The sequence below is a fragment of the Opisthorchis viverrini genome (assembly GCF_000715545.1).
Source record: "Opisthorchis viverrini unplaced genomic scaffold opera_v5_151, whole genome shotgun sequence".
Taxonomy (NCBI): domain Eukaryota; kingdom Metazoa; phylum Platyhelminthes; class Trematoda; order Opisthorchiida; family Opisthorchiidae; genus Opisthorchis; species Opisthorchis viverrini.
In genome coordinates, this window is record NW_008751807.1 from 906,974 (window position 1) to 926,579 (window position 19,606).

The 19,606-nt window shown below is 42.6% G+C and overlaps 1 protein-coding gene across 1 annotated transcript in view; it reads left to right on the forward strand.

The window, feature by feature from the left end:
* The window catches only part of T265_14170 (hypothetical protein), a gene marked incomplete at both ends in the record, with an annotated part of 154,143 nt that overhangs the window by 30,996 nt on the left and 103,541 nt on the right, over positions 1–19,606 (forward strand). The window contains 8 exons of the mRNA XM_009172325.1: positions 2,163–2,276; positions 2,367–2,474; positions 7,677–7,986; positions 9,304–9,440; positions 9,789–10,017; positions 14,222–14,403; positions 15,380–15,595; positions 15,811–15,963. Of these exons, the coding sequence (XP_009170589.1) occupies positions 2,163–2,276; positions 2,367–2,474; positions 7,677–7,986; positions 9,304–9,440; positions 9,789–10,017; positions 14,222–14,403; positions 15,380–15,595; positions 15,811–15,963 (1,449 nt within the window). The remainder of the gene's footprint in view (positions 1–2,162; positions 2,277–2,366; positions 2,475–7,676; positions 7,987–9,303; positions 9,441–9,788; positions 10,018–14,221; positions 14,404–15,379; positions 15,596–15,810; positions 15,964–19,606) is intronic.

Genomic DNA, 19,606 nt, shown 5'->3' on the forward strand with positions numbered 1-19,606 from the left:
AGGATAAAGGTTTGTGAAAAAGAGCCTTTGTACTTTCCTAGGGAGAAGCGGAGAGAACTAGTTCAGATGGAATTAGTGTGGACAGAACTCTGCACGTAGTCCTGGCTAAATAGAAAAACCAGTACAGCCTGCAAAGAACTACGACCTATCCATGTGTGGACCCCAATTGCGAAGACCGAGACACTAATAGTACATGACATTCATTCACAGCGGAAGTGGATCCCAAATCCCTTGATTTATCTTAAAAGTGTAGTTACTTGAAGAACTTACGAAATCAGCCATCAACAGGGCCCGAATATGTCTGTCATATCACTGGGAAGTCAATTTGGTGTTTGATATTATTAGACGACTTCGCTCTCAAATACACTTCTCTGTTTTAGGAGATATGTGGTCAAAATCTGTTCACAGTAACATTCAGTAAACAGTGATTTACTCTAGTTTGGTTGCAGATTGCAATCAATCTTGAACCAAGTTCATGTTCATTGCTGTACTGAACCTAGGGTGTGTTGCTGTCATAGACCGTCCGCATTTATAATCCATTCAGCTTTTTTCCGTTGAAAAAAGCTAACTGTGTTAGCTAAGTAAAGCATCTTCCGAAACCACTAAAGATTTTTCCAAACTTCAAATCGAAGATTCGGTCGATTGGAGAGTTCAGTTTGCCCTTTCATTCAGATTAACTTAGCATAAAAAGTACATCTATCTTGCTCAGTATGCTATCGGCCAAAGTAGACTACAACCCCGTGATCAGGCGAATTCCAAGCAGCATTGTTTGTCCTACCCTATCTCCATCTATTCCAAAAATTCGTTCCTAATTAACCAAGTAGGTATGTTGCGGAAAAGCCAAATGTTCGGATTTATTGGCTTTAGGTTTTGACTACTGTGCTGCTCTGGCTGCTCAGCAATTTTTCCAGATGCCTGATTCCAATAAAAGGTGACTCAGGTAGGGACTGGTTCTGGGAATTCCAATATATGCTAGTCTTGAAAACAACAAACCGCTTTAACTACATAAGGTTTGTTATGTCGGAAAATCTGACAAGAATTGATTCCCACAGTGAAAGGCAAGGACTGAATGCGTATTATATACAGGGGAATTTTTCAAAATACACTGCTTGTCCTTTTTGCTATTCCTGTTATTTCATTCAGTCACTTTATTTGAACGGATCACTCCACTTAAAATTTCTGCTGGACTCTTAGTCATTCAGGTTGTTCCATTCCATAAAATTAGATTACCCAATTTACATTAAAACTTCTTTCTAGGAGGAACTTCGTTCCTGGGAACAACTCCACTAGTTCTTGTTAGCTTAATATGAAAGCTCTTGACATACAAATATGCATCGGTCTGATCCTGCGAGGCAAAGCGCCTGTCTATCCAAAGCACTGTTCTGATTTACTCAACGTAAGGAGACGCTTTGTTTTCCTATGGGAAATGCTATGAACACAAACCCAGAGGAGCGAGGTCGTTATGGGCTCAGCATGGGGAGAACAAAAACTTGCAGATGACCCTGTGAATAGCTATCACCCTGAAACCAAACTCCAGGTTCAAGCTGACTAAATGAATGCAATCGCCGCAATCGACAATAAAACCCATGATTAGTCACGCGGTGCTTGTTGTGTGGCAAATTCGGAAAACACTCGTTGTATTCAAAGTCCCTGAAGTTACCATGAGGCTTTGAACAAAGAACTCACTGAATAAATTCCACCTGAGTATGGTTAACTTCCAAGTGCCCAAATCATGAGATCCCAGTAATTATGGTTTCTAGCAGTGTTCGTCGGTTGGTCAGCTGGTGGAAGTAGTCAACAGACGCCGGTAGGAGCTCGAGCCAGGTAAACCTTCTGTTCCAAGTTCAGAAGTTTACCCATGACATTTCATCGATCACAATTGATCATCCTCTATCCACCATTAAACTAATTGATCACTAGACCATCACAGAGGTCCCGTATCACAAAACCCCGCACCGTATGTGCGACCCATATCCGAATAAGGTTATCTATTCCACTTGAAATGAATCGCCTAATTCTTCCATAATGGTTAACTTGTGATTAAGCTATTTATTTAGTATCGTTGCTAGCGAATTGAGCTTTCAAAATAAACTGTTATTTAGCCGTTTGTAGAAGGGTAGTCACTTCTCGATGGGAATAATTTTGTTTTTATTTGTTGATAGAAATGGGTTGACTTGGACAAAAAGGTCACGAATGCTTATAACGAGGCGAAGGAAAATGTCAAATTCCTTTCAACGGTGGAGAAGCTGTGTGTACCACTTAACCACACAAATCTAGTGAGTTTGGTTCGTTGCATCGGTGCTCATGGTCTTGTTCACATCTGTTCAACTGTGAATTGTATCTATGCCTCCTCTCTGTGTACGCAGAAACTGATGATCAAGAAAATGCCAAATTTACTCAAGGCCCTGGGGCTTATATACCAGCATTCCACATTCTACAACACTTTTTCCAATATGACAGTTTTGTTTGTAAAGGTAAGTTTGATATTTGATAGTTCTTTTCACACATTTTAATGCAAACTATCCAAATTTGGAAAGAGTTATATCGCACATACACACCAGTATAGTAATGTATCATAGCATAGTATATTCACCTGCTCTCGCTTCACTTGTATGGTGGTTTTTGGTCACCTCTAGCATTCAGCAATATATATAACACCTAAACATAGACATTACAGGAAAAACGACGAATTTAGGGCGCTTTCGTGTGACAAGTTACCCTGGTTTGCGAAATACGTTCATTTGCAGACTGATTCGGGTTTGCAGGGAGCTCGACTGATTCTCAGCTGAATCTCTCATTCGTTATGTACTTCAGCCAATGTGCAACACAAGTCCGCCTCGCAATTTATTTCGGACGATATTCGAGATATCGCCCCGACGGAGCACACTACTCCTAAGGTTATTGGAAACCCTTTGACACCTGATGAACGGTGATGTTCTTCTTGGAGCCCATCACGTAGGTGCAGTTCCCAAGCTTCTGTCAACGTCACATTTTACTCGAACCCAGATTGTATGCTACTCGAATATTATCCCGACTAAAACGTGAGGTGTTTTTTTGTACACTACATTTAGCTGAAGAATGTAGTAAGTGTGAGATTCAGTTGGGACTCAGCTAAGTCTCCCGTTCAATATAATGTAGTTTGCAAAGGGGTGCGTTTCCCGAATTATGAATAATTTTGGTCCAAGTGGAAGATGAAATTGAGAGAAATCCTGGGACTGTGCCTACCTGATTAGCCCTAAGATGGACAAATTTGGTCGTCGCTTGTGGGATAGTTTTCAGTTTTCAGAGTTTTCAGTTTCATTATGAGCAGAGTGCCCCTTCAAGACAAAATATGCTTATCTCTTCTGATCTCAGTGCTTGGAATGCTGAGGTGCGGAGAGCCGCGGGAAGCTGACAAAGACAATTATTTATGCATTTACTTTACCGGTCAACCCGGTTTTCTCCGCTATTCAAGCATTTTGACCTCTCACAATGGAAAGTAGATTCATGTTTGCCAGGCGTGTTGGATTACGTGACTCCAATGGGATCAGACTGTGCAATTCCACTGCCTTCTGCGTGAAAAGAGTTTTACCATATAGTACCCTATATACCCCTTTGTGAAAGAAATCGGGTTAGCACTAAGCACAATCCTTCTTTAATTGACCAAACTCGCAGGACCTAATCTAGAAGAATTCGTTTCGTAGAACTGTTTGTGCCGTATGTCCACTCGTGGTGTAGACTTGTCTTCTTTCTAATGAGACCCTGCTTCATCGAATGCTTCACGTCCGTCCGTTGTGAATCTGTTACCGAAAAGGACACCATTAAGAACCGTTTCCTTTTACAGTAGTTTTATGTAGTGGATCGGCAATGTGAAAATACGTTTTCTCCAAAAATCTACACAAGTTTCTTGGGAGAAAGCTTCATGTACACCTCGGAATTGGTGCAGACCACCCCGCAATAAAAAGAAATCCTTTAGAGTAAACTATTTTTAAGCCATACTTCCTACTAACGGTGATTAATCCTCGGAAATTCAGTCCAGCACGACCCAGCTTGAGAAACACTTACTTCTCTTAGGAGCATTGTCCTTTGAATGTCCGGTCTACACATGTGCCGATCTTTTTCTATGAGAGTTTCATCCTGAGGTTTACCACCCCGCGAAAAGTATTGAATTACCATATCTACTAGCATTCCGCTGTACCCTCAGACTTTTTTCGGAAACTGGGTATCCAAAGGTCTCACCCCGGTTTTCGTGGTCTGCTTAGACCTTTTTGGGTTACTGTTTCACTGTTATCAGCTTATAGTATTTGTCTGCTTTTCGTAGCTCTTTGACATTGAATGCATGCGACATTTTACTCATCATCAATAAACTGCGTGTCATTCTACAAATCTTTCTCAGCACAGTAAATGCTGTTAGCTTCGTACATTCAACTGCCAATCCTTTCGCACCGTGTTCTCACCAGTCGAATGGGTGGTCATGCACGAAATGGGTACCTACTTTCTAAAACTGGTTTGGCTTCAAATTTGACTGCCTATCTGTCAACCTGCTCTGTACGCTGCCTTCTGATTTGATTGAACATGAATGGGGTAAAAGAGAAAATCGTTTAGCTGCAACATCCTTTCCGTGCCTAGCTGCCATGTCACCCGAGGGAATCACGAGGGTTGGGATACTACCAGTTTGCCTGTCTAGATCAGATCAGATCACGATGCCGACGTTAGGTTCGAACCAATGAACTTCCAGTCAGTGGGTTCACGCCTTAACCACTGAACTATCCAGAGTTCTGATGGAGCAATAGTAACGAGCAGATTGAGACAACACTTGCGTTTGATCTGAAGTGTCAGAACTATTTCTTGATAGAGCGGAACCGTGAACTTGCGGGCACCACACGTATCAGAAGCAGAACAGCAAGCTTCCTGTAGTAACGGTGTTTTCCTCAGCTTAGTTCTCGGTCTGAGCCACCCAAGCTAGCGTTCACGTCAAAACAACCACCAAAGGTATACAAGATCTATTAATGCCCAAAACGAAGTCAAGAACAGTTGTACAGCGCTTCGTATATATAGCGTAAGCGGTTATAACTTTCTGGAAGTTCTGACGCGTTCTGGATGCGCCAGTCCCAACCGGCATTTGGCCAATACTGGGTCATGATTGACTGTTGGGTCCAGATGTCTGACCAATCAGATCTCGTCTTGATGACGGACCGGCAAGTGTCCCGAATACTTGGCCAATCTCGTGCGGGTCAGGCTTATCGGCCGTAGCAGCGCCTAAAGACGTGCGGCAAAGCGGGATCCGTGTGGAATTCTGTCTAACTAACACTTCCGCAGACACAAAAGTTACAATTGAGACAGGTAGCTGTTGAGTGAGCTCGTATTTTGTGGCAGTTTGAATTCACGATACCAGTCAATTCATACCGGCCAAATAAATCGCTGCAATTACGTAGACTGAAATCACAGTGGGGGTGTGATAAGACTTGCTTTCGAACAGTAAGTTCATATACAGTATAATGTCATAGTCGTCATGCAGGTGGATTTCAACCTCAGAATGCCTGAACAAAATTTTTTCGGTAAACGGCAGATGAAGCTAATAGCTTGTCTCATCTCATTTAACATTTAAATGGTATAGTCATCCGTTTGCGACTGGTTTCAAAGTTGATGGGACAAAATGTCATTTGTATGTACCACGATATCCCTGATGGTCTTCGACTTTCTTGGGTGGATAGCACGAAAGGTGCTATCGAAATTATTTGTAAACATTCAAATGTACCAAGGACACCAATCTGGGTGAAAATCATGTCAAATGACACCCATTCTCTAGTGCATCAAACTCCTTCATGAGTGTTCCACTAGTGCACTAATATATCCTTCATAAACCATATAATCCGTACAAATTTCTGGTGGGAACAAGAGACAAAGTGACTTATCATCATGACCAGGATTCAGTCGGCTACTCGATCGCTGTGATCACATTCACAAACAGTATGGTTTAAGCTAGTAATTTTCTTTGTTGCAGGAAGTGCTCTGCTATACCCATTGGTTTGTAACTTCATTGGGCATGGTACGTCTAGGCCATGAACAACAGCTAGGGCTGATGCTTACCGTGCTAAAATGTTTGGTTTCGTGTATCGTAAATCATCAACTACCGTTGTGTAACTTATACGGTAATACTTATGACTGAACCGTTGACCATTTTGTCTAACTGACGTTCCATCGCTGGGAGAAATTTCGGCTGCTCGAAAGGAGCAATTATGATGTCAGTGTCTGAGAAACAACCACTGAATTTTCGTCCTGTTAGCTGTAGATCATTACTGTCGAAGCCATGTGGCAATTTGGTTGGTGGAGAGGAATATGAAGACAAAAACTTCTCGGTGTTAAGGAGCCTAACTAGCCAAACATTTCATCACTCCAAACAAACACCGGTCTTCTTGAAAATGGCAGCGTTGTACAACTTTCTTTGATGGTTAGTGTCCTAGGTAGCCTCCATCCTTCTTTACCATATAAGTGCTTGAGCATATGATTGGCACTCCTGAAGCTTATCTGAATTTTTGGTAAAGATATCACTTTTCCATGGAGTGGTCTCGAGAATGTTCATTGCCACGAATTGCTCCGAAATTTATGGAACTCGGGACATTTTCCATTTACGGAAGTTAACTTCACGACCATGTCAGCAGTTTTTCATGGCTGCCCTAGTGGCCCTGGCGTTCAAGGGTCCTCCTTAGTAAGGCAACCTGGATAAACAATCCAGTTAACTATGGATGATGTCATTGTGATCCACTTCCGCCAAAGTTTGATCAAAAGAATTTTAATACCTCAGGTGCTGACATTTGTAAATGGATTTCCCGGGAGATGCTTGAGAAAGACCAGTGTGACACTTTTCATTGATTGAAATACTGATAGGTATCCTTACGAACTTTGTGGCCAGAGTGCGCTGTGACCCTTGGTATAACTTCTCAACAAGATTCGCTGTGGTTGCCTAACAGTCTCAGTTAAAAACGCGAAATTCTGCTCACGGTCGCACTCTCTGGCTGCGCTATGCTTACCTAACTAGATACGATTCAAGTGTGAAACCGTATTTCTGCATGCCTCCCGCACACTTTTAATTTTCTTATTTCCTCATAAAGGAAACTACTCACGAGGTTACTGAAAACTCCTCGACAGCCCACGACCGGTTTCCTTTTTTTTGCGTTTCACCAGGTAGGCGCAGTCCCCGAGTTTTCGTCAACCTTATGTTCTACTCGAACACTGATTTGCAAATGAGTGTATTTTTCGAAAACAGTGCAATTTGCGTTCGAGTAGAACATAAGGTTGACGAAAACTCGGGGACTGCGCCTGCCTGATGAGCCCCAAGAAGGGCGGAACAGGTCGTGGACTGTCGAAGAGTTTTCAGCAACCTTGTGAGTAGTCCCCTTTATGAAAATTATTAAGAAAGGTTTATTAATACAAATTCACCCATGAACTCCAAAATATTTGTGCACAAACAAATCACAGCACCAAAGTGCATAGGCAAATCCAGCATAGAAGCGTGTAGCTCGGTGACCTACAGCTCGATCAGATACAAAAGTCAAAAATCCTCGAAAGAACCCCTTTTTGTTGCCCCGTATGTGTCCCTTTGTTTTAAACTTGAGTGTACCTTGAGCTTATTCATACTGTCTTGGTTTGCCACAACCTCCGCCTAGTGACCTCGCTGTCTATTTCACTACCGACAGATAACCAACCAGATCATTACATCTTGCAAACGCTACCTAACGCTGAACAACATCAAATCAATTTGGGAGCAAGATAGCGAGCTGATCATCAAAAAGATGGCCGAATGCATTGAATTGAATTTGGCCTACCAGGAGGCGTATCGAAATACACGGCAGGAGATGACTGCTTCGGCAGTGAAACAACCATTCAACTTTTCTGAAGTGCAGATTTTCGGCAATATGAACTTGTTTACGCAGCGACTGGAGTACCTCACTCGTGTACTGCAAACACTTGGACAATATGCGACATTGCGAGAGTTCGTATTAGAAGGTAGGCCTAAAAGAAAAAGAAGGGTAAATTGTTAGCAAGAAGCTAGCCTGCACCCTAATTATGATATATAGTCAACAGTGTGATTATTTACGGAACCAATCTCTGTCGGATTTCAAAATATTCTTTAAGTTTATAGATTAAACAAATGGTATGGACAGTGTCCTCTTCAGCCTGCTTTCTTTCCACAATGACTTGAATAATTGATGCGCAATGTAAACCTTTAGAGAGACTATTTGTTTTGATCACAAGTGCGGGATAGCATTCCATATAGCGGGAAAGAATGTTCTGGGTATAAAAACATATCACCTCAGCAAAACTAAACAGAAAACGCTTCGAGCTTTCATGGAATTTTATCCAATTTAGACAGCTGACAAAAAAAACTTTAGGGTCATCCGTATTCCACACTCCCAGTGAATGCGGATAGACAGATGACAGTTCAGCAAACAAATCCAAAATTTTCGGTGTAAAAACACCAAAGATTTGGAACCAGATGCAGAAAAATTATGCTTCCATGGTGCTTTTTATGTCGAAGAAGATTTTGGTGATATTTTCCAACATTTTGCCTCAGAACCTTTGGGACTCGCCCAGACACATTTTCGATTAGTATCTAGTAAGGGTTCTGAATAAAAATTGTTCATTTCTATCGTAAGGTCAGTAGTAGTGTGCTCTATTTGATTCCTAACAAATATAGGTCAGGACTAGAATTTGGCCAGTTCAAAGTCCCCAATAGATTGGACCGAAACCAGCTCCTGAGAGTATACAAGATATGTTGAGTAATGCAATGTTTTGCGCACATATCCCCATTTCTATTCACTCATTGAAATAAGTTATACCAAGTTTTTTTATGTATGGACATGCGCATATGGATATGGCACCGGAGTTTTCTCAACCGTTTAGTATTGTTCTCGTAGATTGAGGACTTTTCTAAACCCAGTACGAATGCATCAATTATGAGTGGGTAGTGTTGTTGGCAAATGTAAACGCCAGTCATGTTCAAAATATGCATACAGTAACAAACCCCCCGATAGACAACATCAGTTAGTAAGTCCCAGTTTGAGGTGTTATCATGGTTTTTGAAATACAATACTGATCAGTAATGAGACGCGTATGTGCAACAATGTTATGTGAATATAAACTTAGGTTCAAAGCGTTAGCTGTTTCCACTAAGCACAAGCTCTTCAGTACTCTCTGATCTCCGGTAGCTTAAACCTTTCACTTGTGCTGGCTTGATTTTAGAGAACCTACGAGGAGAGGCTCATAAGCATTTTTATATAAAGGATTTATTACACCTGATTGTTGACATTCCTCCCATTACAGGAAAAGAGCCGTTGATTACTAGACTGGATCGGTTGCATTCGATCATCACGTCTAAAAAGTATGACTACCTGGATCAGCGGAACCAGTTATTTGAGAACGACTATGAGGATTTCAAAGGCCGGATAGCTGAGCTACATGTAAGTGACGCGTGTGCAGATAGGATGACATCGTTTATCTCGCGAAGCTTTGCGAATATAAATGGTGATCGACAAAAGCTATGGAGCACTGATCGAAGCTTACTCACTTTAGCTCTTCAAACTGGATAAAACCATATTGTTCGTTTAGTTCTGCCTTCCAGTTTTTTGGCCGTTTTAACAAATATCCACATGTTTCGTTATGCGTAACATGGGCGCAACTAAATCACATCCAAGTAGTTGAAAACCACACAGTTTCCCAACACTGTAATAAAACACAGCTCGCTTATTTTGGAGGATATCCACTGACAGTATCAACATAAATTCTATCCTCTTGCACTGTCCTTCCAGGCCAACTTGCTTACTACGATTGCTGCTTACTTCCGTAAACCGTGTGGTTTGATCGCTCAAATCAAGCTACAAGAACGCCTTGAAACCTTGAAGATCCCCGAACTGGATCACAGGGAACGATACAGGAGTATCTGCAAAAGCTTGCGAAACGAAGTGGTTTCTGCGGCAAAGCTTTTCAAACATGGTATGTCTGATCCACCACTAGACAGGAACATGCCACCTTTCGCAGGTAAGTCGGCCCTGTATCAACCTGGTCATTTTTCCCACTTCGAATATCCGAACGAAAGCGAACACCCAGATTGACTCCATGAAAATTAGTGCGGTTCCTCCTAAACAAACTGATTCTTAAATTCTGAATAGTGAGGTTATGGTCCCTTAAAGGTCCCCCGCTCCGAGCGGCAATTTTCCTCCTGGAGAGGCTACTCTGTCACGGCCAAACTTCAGCACTCTTATGCGACAGCTCTAAGCTTCGAAAGAAACTGAAAGATTCCATCCATCCAAGCTGTGGCACCACTAAGCACGGAACACAAACAAGATACTGTGAGAAATAATGACAGTCTGGGGTTACATTGGACACATGATTACCTACTGTTAAAACTACAAACACATACGTCCCGTTTGACAGCGAAAATACCTCAACCGGATGTGACCAAGTGAATTCACTTTACCTTACCAGACCATGGGACATATCGGCGCCAGTAATTTTGTCAGCTCGCTTAACAGAGGTTTGGTTATAAGCTCAACCACTGATCTTCGTAGAAAAACGGTCGATTTAATGCTGTATACATTCGAACTGCGAGTCATTTATCTCAGTAGGAAGAAATAACTTTCGTAGGAAGCCGCCTAATCACTGGAGAATCGTGGGGAAAATAGGTGAGTAAAGGTTGAAAAAGTATCTTCCATGTGTTCATGGATGAAGAGTGTGCGCAAGATTTCAAGAACAGGGACAGTGTGTGGATCTGAACCCGGTTGTCGAACTGCTAATTCACAATGTTCCAAATGGGTTACTCGGGTTTTTAAAGATCGATGAAATGGTTGAAGTATCGATGGAAAATAATACGGTAAACAGAGCTTCCGTTGTGCGTGGCTAGTGAGCGAAGAGCATGTGCGCCATTGTTACATCTCCTTTAATGCAACACATTGACGATGATTTGAATAAAAATATCAAGCACCAGTAACATATCGTTGTTCAGCTTCCGGAGTAAAATAGACACTCCGTCGCATGACTACTCACTTATAGGTAATTTATTTGCAAGCAATGAGTAGAGCGCGGTATCCAGGGGATAAGATTTAAGGAGTAAACTACAAAAACTATCACGTTGTTCTATGACTTAGTTGATGAAGATAACAAAAGTGGTACGACGACTGTAGTTGTATAGGCAGGCAATGAAGCATTTGGAAACACAATTTCATCGCCAGTTTTCTGTTGAGGAGCACTGGATAGATGTTTCATCCGTATTGGTACGCAGCAGCAGTGTTAATCAGCAAAGGTAACTACAATGCTGATCAGTCACTCGTGGCCGAACGCTTAGGAACCTGGAAGTCGGAGGTTCGAGTCTCAGGAGTTTCACGAGGCGCACACCTCTGATGATTCCTGCTGTACAGCGCTTCTGGGCCTCTCAGCCATAACTGGTTTCACTTGCAGGACGAAATTTCTAATAAAATTCCCAAACCTCCGCACATTATCAAGTTCCTTTTAACTACTTAGTTTAGCGCACCTGTGACGGTAATACATGTGGCACTCAGTAATCGCACTCAGCCCCAGACACTAAGCCTAGTCAGTTTATGACCTTTTCTGGTTGTCATACTGCGATATACAATAAAGCCTGTCAGTCCACGCCTCGTTTTCACCACGGCATTAAGCTGGATTGTTGGTCCCACTCGACTGGGCAATCACCAGTGATCGGTTGTATGCGATGGTGAACTTAAAAGTATGCCTTTTCGCTCACCCTTTAATCTTATTCCCCAGGGTTGAGGGAAGTCTAAACAGTTCCACATATGGACGGATACAAACTCATTGTCACTTTGTTGAACCTGCGAATAACCAGCTGAAATAGTTCCATGTGCCATGTAAACCCGGAAAGGGGTGATACCTCATTGTTTTCGGTCACATGGCCAACAGCAAAATCTTATTTGATGGTGGGGTGGAACAACTGTAGTTCACAGACGTCAAGACAATTTTTCATTTAACGATTGAATATCACTCGTACTAGATAATTCAACCTCTCTCCCCTAACCACACATGATCCACAAATGAATACACGTGACCCAAATTCAGACGCAGACTGAATCAACGCATCTCATCCACAGGAAAACTGTTCTTTTGTGGATTTTTCCAGTCCCTGAATGAATGGTTGCATTGTATTCACGGATCGGAATAACCAAACAAATCGTTTCTATTCAGTCAAAACAATATCCAGTTGAGTACAATTGAACGATTAATGCACAAAGCTAACGGCCGTGTGTTATCCAATCAACATATTGGTAGTTAAAACGGTAACCATTGTTTCACCTTTGCTTAACTAAGCTGCAGTTAAGGTGCCTTTTTCCTGCTTCAGTAGTATCCCATTTTACAGTGTTATTTCGTTCTCTATATGCCTAAACCTTACGCCCCATCTACTAACCCAATTCCCAGAGGTGTCGTCTACAGTATTACTGTACGGTATGTTCAAGAGACATGCCAGTACTCAGTTAGCCCATTTATGACATAACAATTTTCTTTGGCACTTGGATTTGCGAAATACACCCACGCAAATTACTTTAATGTCAAGGGAAGGCTCAACTGAATCTCTCGTTAATGATGGGAAGAGGCTTCTGTGTAGCACATTTAGTTGGAGAACATCATGAACGAAGGATTCCATTAAGTCTCCCTTTACGACCAAAGTGGTTTGCAAATAACTGTATTTCGCCCATTTCGGACCATTCGGTGTTCAAGTAGAATAAAGATGATGGAAGCTGGTGGAATTTGTTTACCTAATAAGAGAAAAGTCGATTACCGGCCGTTGAAGAGTTTGCGGAAAAACTTTGAGTATCATAGCAATGGTCATATTCAGTAGAGATTTCATGCTGTCAGTGAAATATGTCTATGTCGAAAAGCCAAAAATTATTGCACAGCTGGTTCGTCCTTGTGGGGAATCCTCAGCAGTGTGCATCTCATGTGCATCTCTCATGATACTCAGTGCTTCCAACACGAGACTGTCCGGCCAGGGCTGAGCGCTCATCCGTTTGGTCACCTGTTTGACCAGCAGTGGGGTTAGCTCTCACAAGGACAGAACACGACGCCACCCATGCTTCAATAACGGAAAACCACATCGCGTGGTCACGTACTGACTGGCTCCTCGAGTGACGGCTTCTCAGAATGAATTTTCACAACTCAGTGAAATTGTCTTTTCTCTGAGCTGCTTATTATTTCATAGTAAGTATGCAGCTGGATTAGTTCCAGTTCCATCGCCGGACTCGCTCCTGTTTTGTAGCTTCTGAAGAATACGATGTGATGAACAAAACAATCAGGTCTGAAATGGAACTCAACCGCACTTTCCTCCTTCACAATCAAGCAGCGACACCGTATATCTAAAAGTTCAAGCGTCACCTAGGGGTTAACAGTTTTGGTTCAAGGCGGTGTACAGGCTACTTTTGTTTATTTCGTCTTCTGTTGACCACGGCAAAGCGTGAGTTCGCTTAACCGACCTCATGGTTTAATGCCTGAGTGTCTCTGAAGAAAGAGTGCGAGAGAGAGCGAAATTACCTCCTCATCGTTATTTGCGTTGTGAGAGCGTCTACCATGGTGATTCTTCCAACAGCGTTCTCTCTGCTAAAATCCATTTAATGTACAGTTACTCTCTTCTATTAAAGGAACCTTCGGTGGTTCAATGACATGTTGCCAAATATGGGCATGCAACTGTTTGTAACAGTTATCCTCCAAGCTGTTCTGCAGGCTAGTCAATATGAATAAATCCATACAAGGTAGGACATTAGATCCGTCGTCTAGAATCACACAGCCGCTAAGTAAGGGCATTTTTAGTACCCTGCTAAATCTCCACTTATTTCTTTATCCACCTGTATGCCTAAGAATCTGCAGAGAATTTTGTAACCTCATGTTTTCGAGAACGTGTGTTTTCAAAAGGAGTGCAATTTCAGCCGACCACGTTAATACGCGCTGTTCGGGGGAAAAGCCCTCCTCTGAATGTCATATAAGTAAATGGGTAAACTAATTGAAATCATCCGACGTGTGTAACAGAGCAACAGCTATATTTTGTTACCCCAGGCACTAGGTGTGCACGACCTGATACAATGGAAAGTAAAATTTACCTCAAAATGACATGCGTCCAATAGCAAACCTTTCCTGATTTTTTAAGACTAATCCACTTTGCTTCCAACATGGTATTATTATCACTACCTCCAAAGGTTATACCATTGTTTGCCCTTCATTTCAGGTCGTATTGCCTGGGCACGTTCCCTTTACCGACGTCTAGAGGAACCGATGAATGCACTTGGGAAAAGAGCACCCAAAATACTCCTCACGGAAGAGGGACAAGCGTTGGTGGCACAATACAACGAAACGGTTGGGAGCCTTGTTGGATATGAGATTACGGTGTATCAGACATGGAGTAAAATGGTGAGTTTGTTTTATCAGTTGAGAACCATTAGTTTAGCACGAGCAAACGCTGAAACTTCTAGTATAGGAATGAGCTTCTGTGGTGGTGATTCGGTTCTATCAACGAGGCCAATCTATGCTGAAAATCCTAGAAGCACTGTACAGCTGTTTCATCATTGTTGGTAATCACCAGCAGCACACATCTCACGAATCTCCGGAGAGTCTCAAACTCACGATTTCACTGCTAGCAGTTGGAATATTTAACCTTTTGGCTACAAGTATTTGATAAGTAGTCCGATTAACCCTCAGTTAGGCTGCATATAGCGCCGCTGTTCCTTCAGTCAGGGGATTCACATCATGTGATCACACGTGATGTTGCTCGCGGAGCCAGTCAACACTTGTGAACACATGATGTGGATCCCGTGATTAGAAGGAAGGGCGGCGCAATATCCCATCTAAGGGAGAGTTAATCACGCTGCTGACCAGTCACTCGTGATCGGTTGAATGTTCCAACCACCAGCCAGGAAATCGTGAGTTTGAGTCTCTCTAGAGTCTTGTGAGATGTGCACTGCTGATGGTTGCCAACACTGATGAAACACTCATCCAGTGCTTCTCGGTTTTTCTACACAAACTGACCGCACATTCAGGACAACATTTTCACCGAAATTCCAAAATCTCCTCATGGGGCGAACAATAGTTTCTTTACTCACAGACAATGCTAGAAAGTATGGGACATTATTTATTGGTTCCCATCAACACCCTTGACCTGTCCTACAGATGCATACAATAAAGCAATACATCATGGTTTCCGCCTTACACAGATACTCTTTCTCTGGACTCAAATTTTACGTGCCTGCTTTTTTATCGTCTTGAGGAGATATAGCACAAAAACCTGTCGATTAACCAGAGGGCTGGCCTGGATTGACCAGACTAATATGCGTTATAAACGCATGTCTCGCTCTATCGCGATTTCACTTATCAACATCTTTTTACGCAGCTTCTGAGGAAGATGGCAAGCATGTCCTCCTCTGTGATCATATTTGTCAAGGAACCGGCACCATTTGGTAGGCCCTATGTGAATATGGATCCGGAGGTTCTCGGTCTACTTCGAGAAATCGAATGCCTCGACAAGTTGCAATGTCCCATTCCGAAAATTGCCGAAGAGTTCTGGTTGAAGGGAGTCGGTCTGAAGGACAGCTTTGAACACCTAAAGGTATGCACATTGTAGTTCTCTCTGGTCCCAAGAACTGGTATGCCATTTTCATAACATGATTGGCGAGGACATCATTTTTGGATTCAATAGATCCCTCACCATATTAAGTTAAGTTATGAGACTTTCAACTTCATAAAACAGAGTAGTAAAACAGCCTTTGTCTGTCTACGAAGAATCCAGCTTCCATCACACTTTCGTATTGGTTTCTTTTCCAGTTACTCTGCAACGAATATGTTCGAATCACAAAGATGGTCCCACAAAATGTGACACTGTTGGTTGCCCCAACTATACAATTAATCAATGCTGCGTTGATGCCCGGCATTACTCTTCATAACTGGACCAGTTTCGGCCTAAAACCATATACGGAGGTCAGTTTAGCACACAAAAATGTCAATGTCCCTAGCACTGTGTAGATTAAAAAGATGTATTATCTCAGTCGGTTTTGGTTGCACCATGCGTTTTTTAGTTATGATAGAATATTCTTTCGTCGACGCTGATTGGGCACGCGAATGTTATATACTCATCCTCAATGATGTCTTCGCACTTGACATGGACATCGTACACCTGCCCGCACATAAAATAAAGCAGTTACAGATAATGTCTGTAAACGATGCTTTTGACGAATCTAATCTGGTCTCATAGGAAGGCTCAGTTGGATCACAGTTTGATCTCTTCTTTATGTTATCCATCAACTAAATGTGATTCATACAATCTGTCTCACATTTCAGTCGGGACGATACTGGAGATATCGCGGCATATTTGCTTGATAGAACATAACTCAGCTGGGAATCAGCTGAGACTTTCGTTAAAATCTGAATGACTTATAAATGGGCACAGTTCGTCAACTGTGCACGATTTGGGTTCAGGTAGAAAATAAAGTTGACGGAAACCAGGATACCGCGTCTAACTGACGATCCCAAGAAGGATGAAATAGGTTGTGGGCTGTCGAAGAATTCTCAGCAACCTCATGAGTATTGCATTAAATCTATATAATGTGTCACGACATTCTGAACATCGTGCCAACTGGAACATGGGCTGTCTGGTGCCGCTCATTCAGAACATCATAAAAACGATTGATTCACCTGATTTCCAGGTCAGTCTCCCGTCAAAATCAAATCGGTATGCGAATGAGTGTGTTGTGATAAATTCGCGCAATTTGGGTTCGGGCAGAACATAAGGTTGCCGGAATCTCTGGGACTGCGCCTACCTGATGAGCTCCAAGAAGGGCGAAACCAGTCGTGGCTGTCGAAGAGTTTTCAGCATCCTTATGAGTAGTGTGCTGGGTCACACTGATGTTTTCTCATTTGAGCACGTAAAACGCTGAGGTTCGGAAAGCTGCAGAAAATTGTAAAAGACGATAGTTTACCCACTGTCCTGGAAAGTGAACGTCTTTATTATAAATACTGTGGTTCATCTACCTTTTTACGTCAGTGGGGATAAGAATGAGTCGACCCATAGCCAAACTGTTCTCCAAAGAAATGCAATTCCTTCTGAATGTGATGCGTTTAGTTGACAGAAATCTGAATGAAATTCTGATTGCACATATTGCTTGACCTTTCTCTCACCCTGGTCAGGTCTGGCGATAAGTATTGTCCATAGGCCGCACTGAATGGTCTGCATCAGCCGACTAGTTGGGTCCACGATAAACTGCACGTATGGTCTTCACTCAAACGTGGAAGCATACCTTGTTGGTCCTCTGTCATCGAAAAAACTGAGCTGGATGTTTAAGGTTTACAAATAGTGAGTCGTCGATCGCTCTAAGTTCAGCCGTCGCATACACTCTAACAAAAGCAAACAGTATGAACCCCTCCACTCAAAGACCGTATGATACCAATATGAGATTGTTGCGGTGCATTCTGCCATATCCAGCCATCCTACCTGTTCGCAATGCGCGGTCAGTTGCAATCGCAGGAAAAAAATAAGATCAGATACCACCACGAGGTCAATGCCAACTTGGGTCGTAAATGGGTGACTGAAACACTTGGAGAGACTATCATTTAATGGCAGCAGCTACAAGGTACCAAACTAAAAGTGGCTCATACGGAAGAAGAGCTCACATAGCAAACGAACCTACGCTGTGAGAAGTCATCATTTGGGAAGCCAGTCAACATGTGATTATGTGATGTGAACTCCATATTGAAGGATGACTGGTTCTATATTCTGTCGACTTATTCACACTGCTGGTCAGTCGCAAGTATCCGAAAGGTTTACTTTTCACCTGCTAGTCTGGAAACTGGCGGTTCGAAATCTTCGAAAGCTTAATGGTTTTCAATAAGGATCAATGAGCTGTACATATGAGTGCACAGGTGGCGATAGCCATAATACAAATCAGAAGGTGTATGTGCACTAATAGAAGTTTTTGTATGGTTGCGACACGTATAAAAATGAATACAATGCGAAATGGGAGCAAGTCGAAAGGGGAACTTATCGTATATGAGAGTCCCTTCGTAAAATTCCGGACGGTGGGAACGTGTTTTCTTCGCAGTATGGCTGCTACATGTGTTCCATGATTGTCCGTGGACTTGGAGTGTTTGGCTGACTCCTTGCTCCCTGCGCGCGTGCGAGTCTGTGTCCTGACTGGGTTCCGTTTCCCTTTATGTAGGTCCCAGTGCGTATACGTGGGCGCGTCGGCACATGAGTGGTTGCTACGCTGACTAGGCGGTGCAGACAGTCGATGTCCGATGAGTCAGCTTAATGCGACGTGTTTGTGCATTTGTGAGAAAAAAGACAAGCCTCGCGATCCAGTGAGCGACTGTGAGTTGAACAGTCAAGTATGTGGGTGACGGGGTCGCTACATACAGCTCTTCTCGGCTTTTCGGTATACAATCACTTCACTCACAGGACGATATCTCCATCGGAACTTTCCCAATCTCTCCATGCTATCTTCATACGGACACAGGTTGTAGGGCCTGACAACGAATTCAATTAGCCATTGAAGTGTTCGCATGTGAACCGTCCTTGAGCACTGACCTACGGACTATCAACAATTTTTGGTAACATTCCGTAGCGTTGGGTTTTGTTTTAAGTTGATTGGTTCTTGTCAATCTCCCCAGATCTCACCACGACCCTTTCAATATATATTATTGGGATCCCAATATGTATATTCGGGTTCCAGCTACTTAAGCGAATACTCGACAACACTTATTGTATACAGTTATTGTAAGATAAAACTAACCATTGGCATTTATCCCTATTGAAATACGGTGCGTGAGTTATGCACATGTGCGGACAACGTCAGGCAGCTTTGCACACCACCTAGAGATTGAAATGAGGATGCAGGCATCCCCGTCGAATAACCATTACAGAATTCTTCTCACCAGTACAAGAAACAGCTCAAATGACAGTTTTCACCACAAACAGTCTATCAATTCTTCTGCCAAGTACTCAGACTGAACTGTTCATGTGATTCGGACTGAAAAATCAATTATGACTGACCTCACAGTAGAGCTGAAATGAAAATGCTGAAACGATGGATAAGATCATACATTTAAGGACATCCCCCATAAGAAGGCCTCGACTCTGCCTTTGCAAGAAGACGGTAACCAAGTGTGGGGGCTACCGAATGTGCTGAAATGTCTAAAATGGTTTAGACAACGTTACCACATACAATGAAATAAAGTATCATGCCTATGCATTTAAAATAATTATTTTGCCGGCTCCCAATAACCTCATGAATAAATGAACGAGAGGCTTTTGTGAGTTGATGTACAGGAATCTCCGTTCCAGAACATCTGTTAGGAACATCCATGAGCGAAAGAACCTACTGTAAACCCCCCGCTCCTCAGTCAATTCAGCCTGAATGATGAATGGTTGGTCGGAAAAATTAGTGAACGGTCTCGGCAACAGAGCAACATCCACAATCTTCTTTACAGTCGCTATATTGACTCTGTGCAGTTTTGTATCCTGGCAGAGTTTGAGAATTAAATTATTCCATTTCAAGCTGAGCTGTGATGACTCTGACTGGGTCCCTTGTTTGGGCGGGACAAACTCCTGTTTTTCATTTCGGATAAC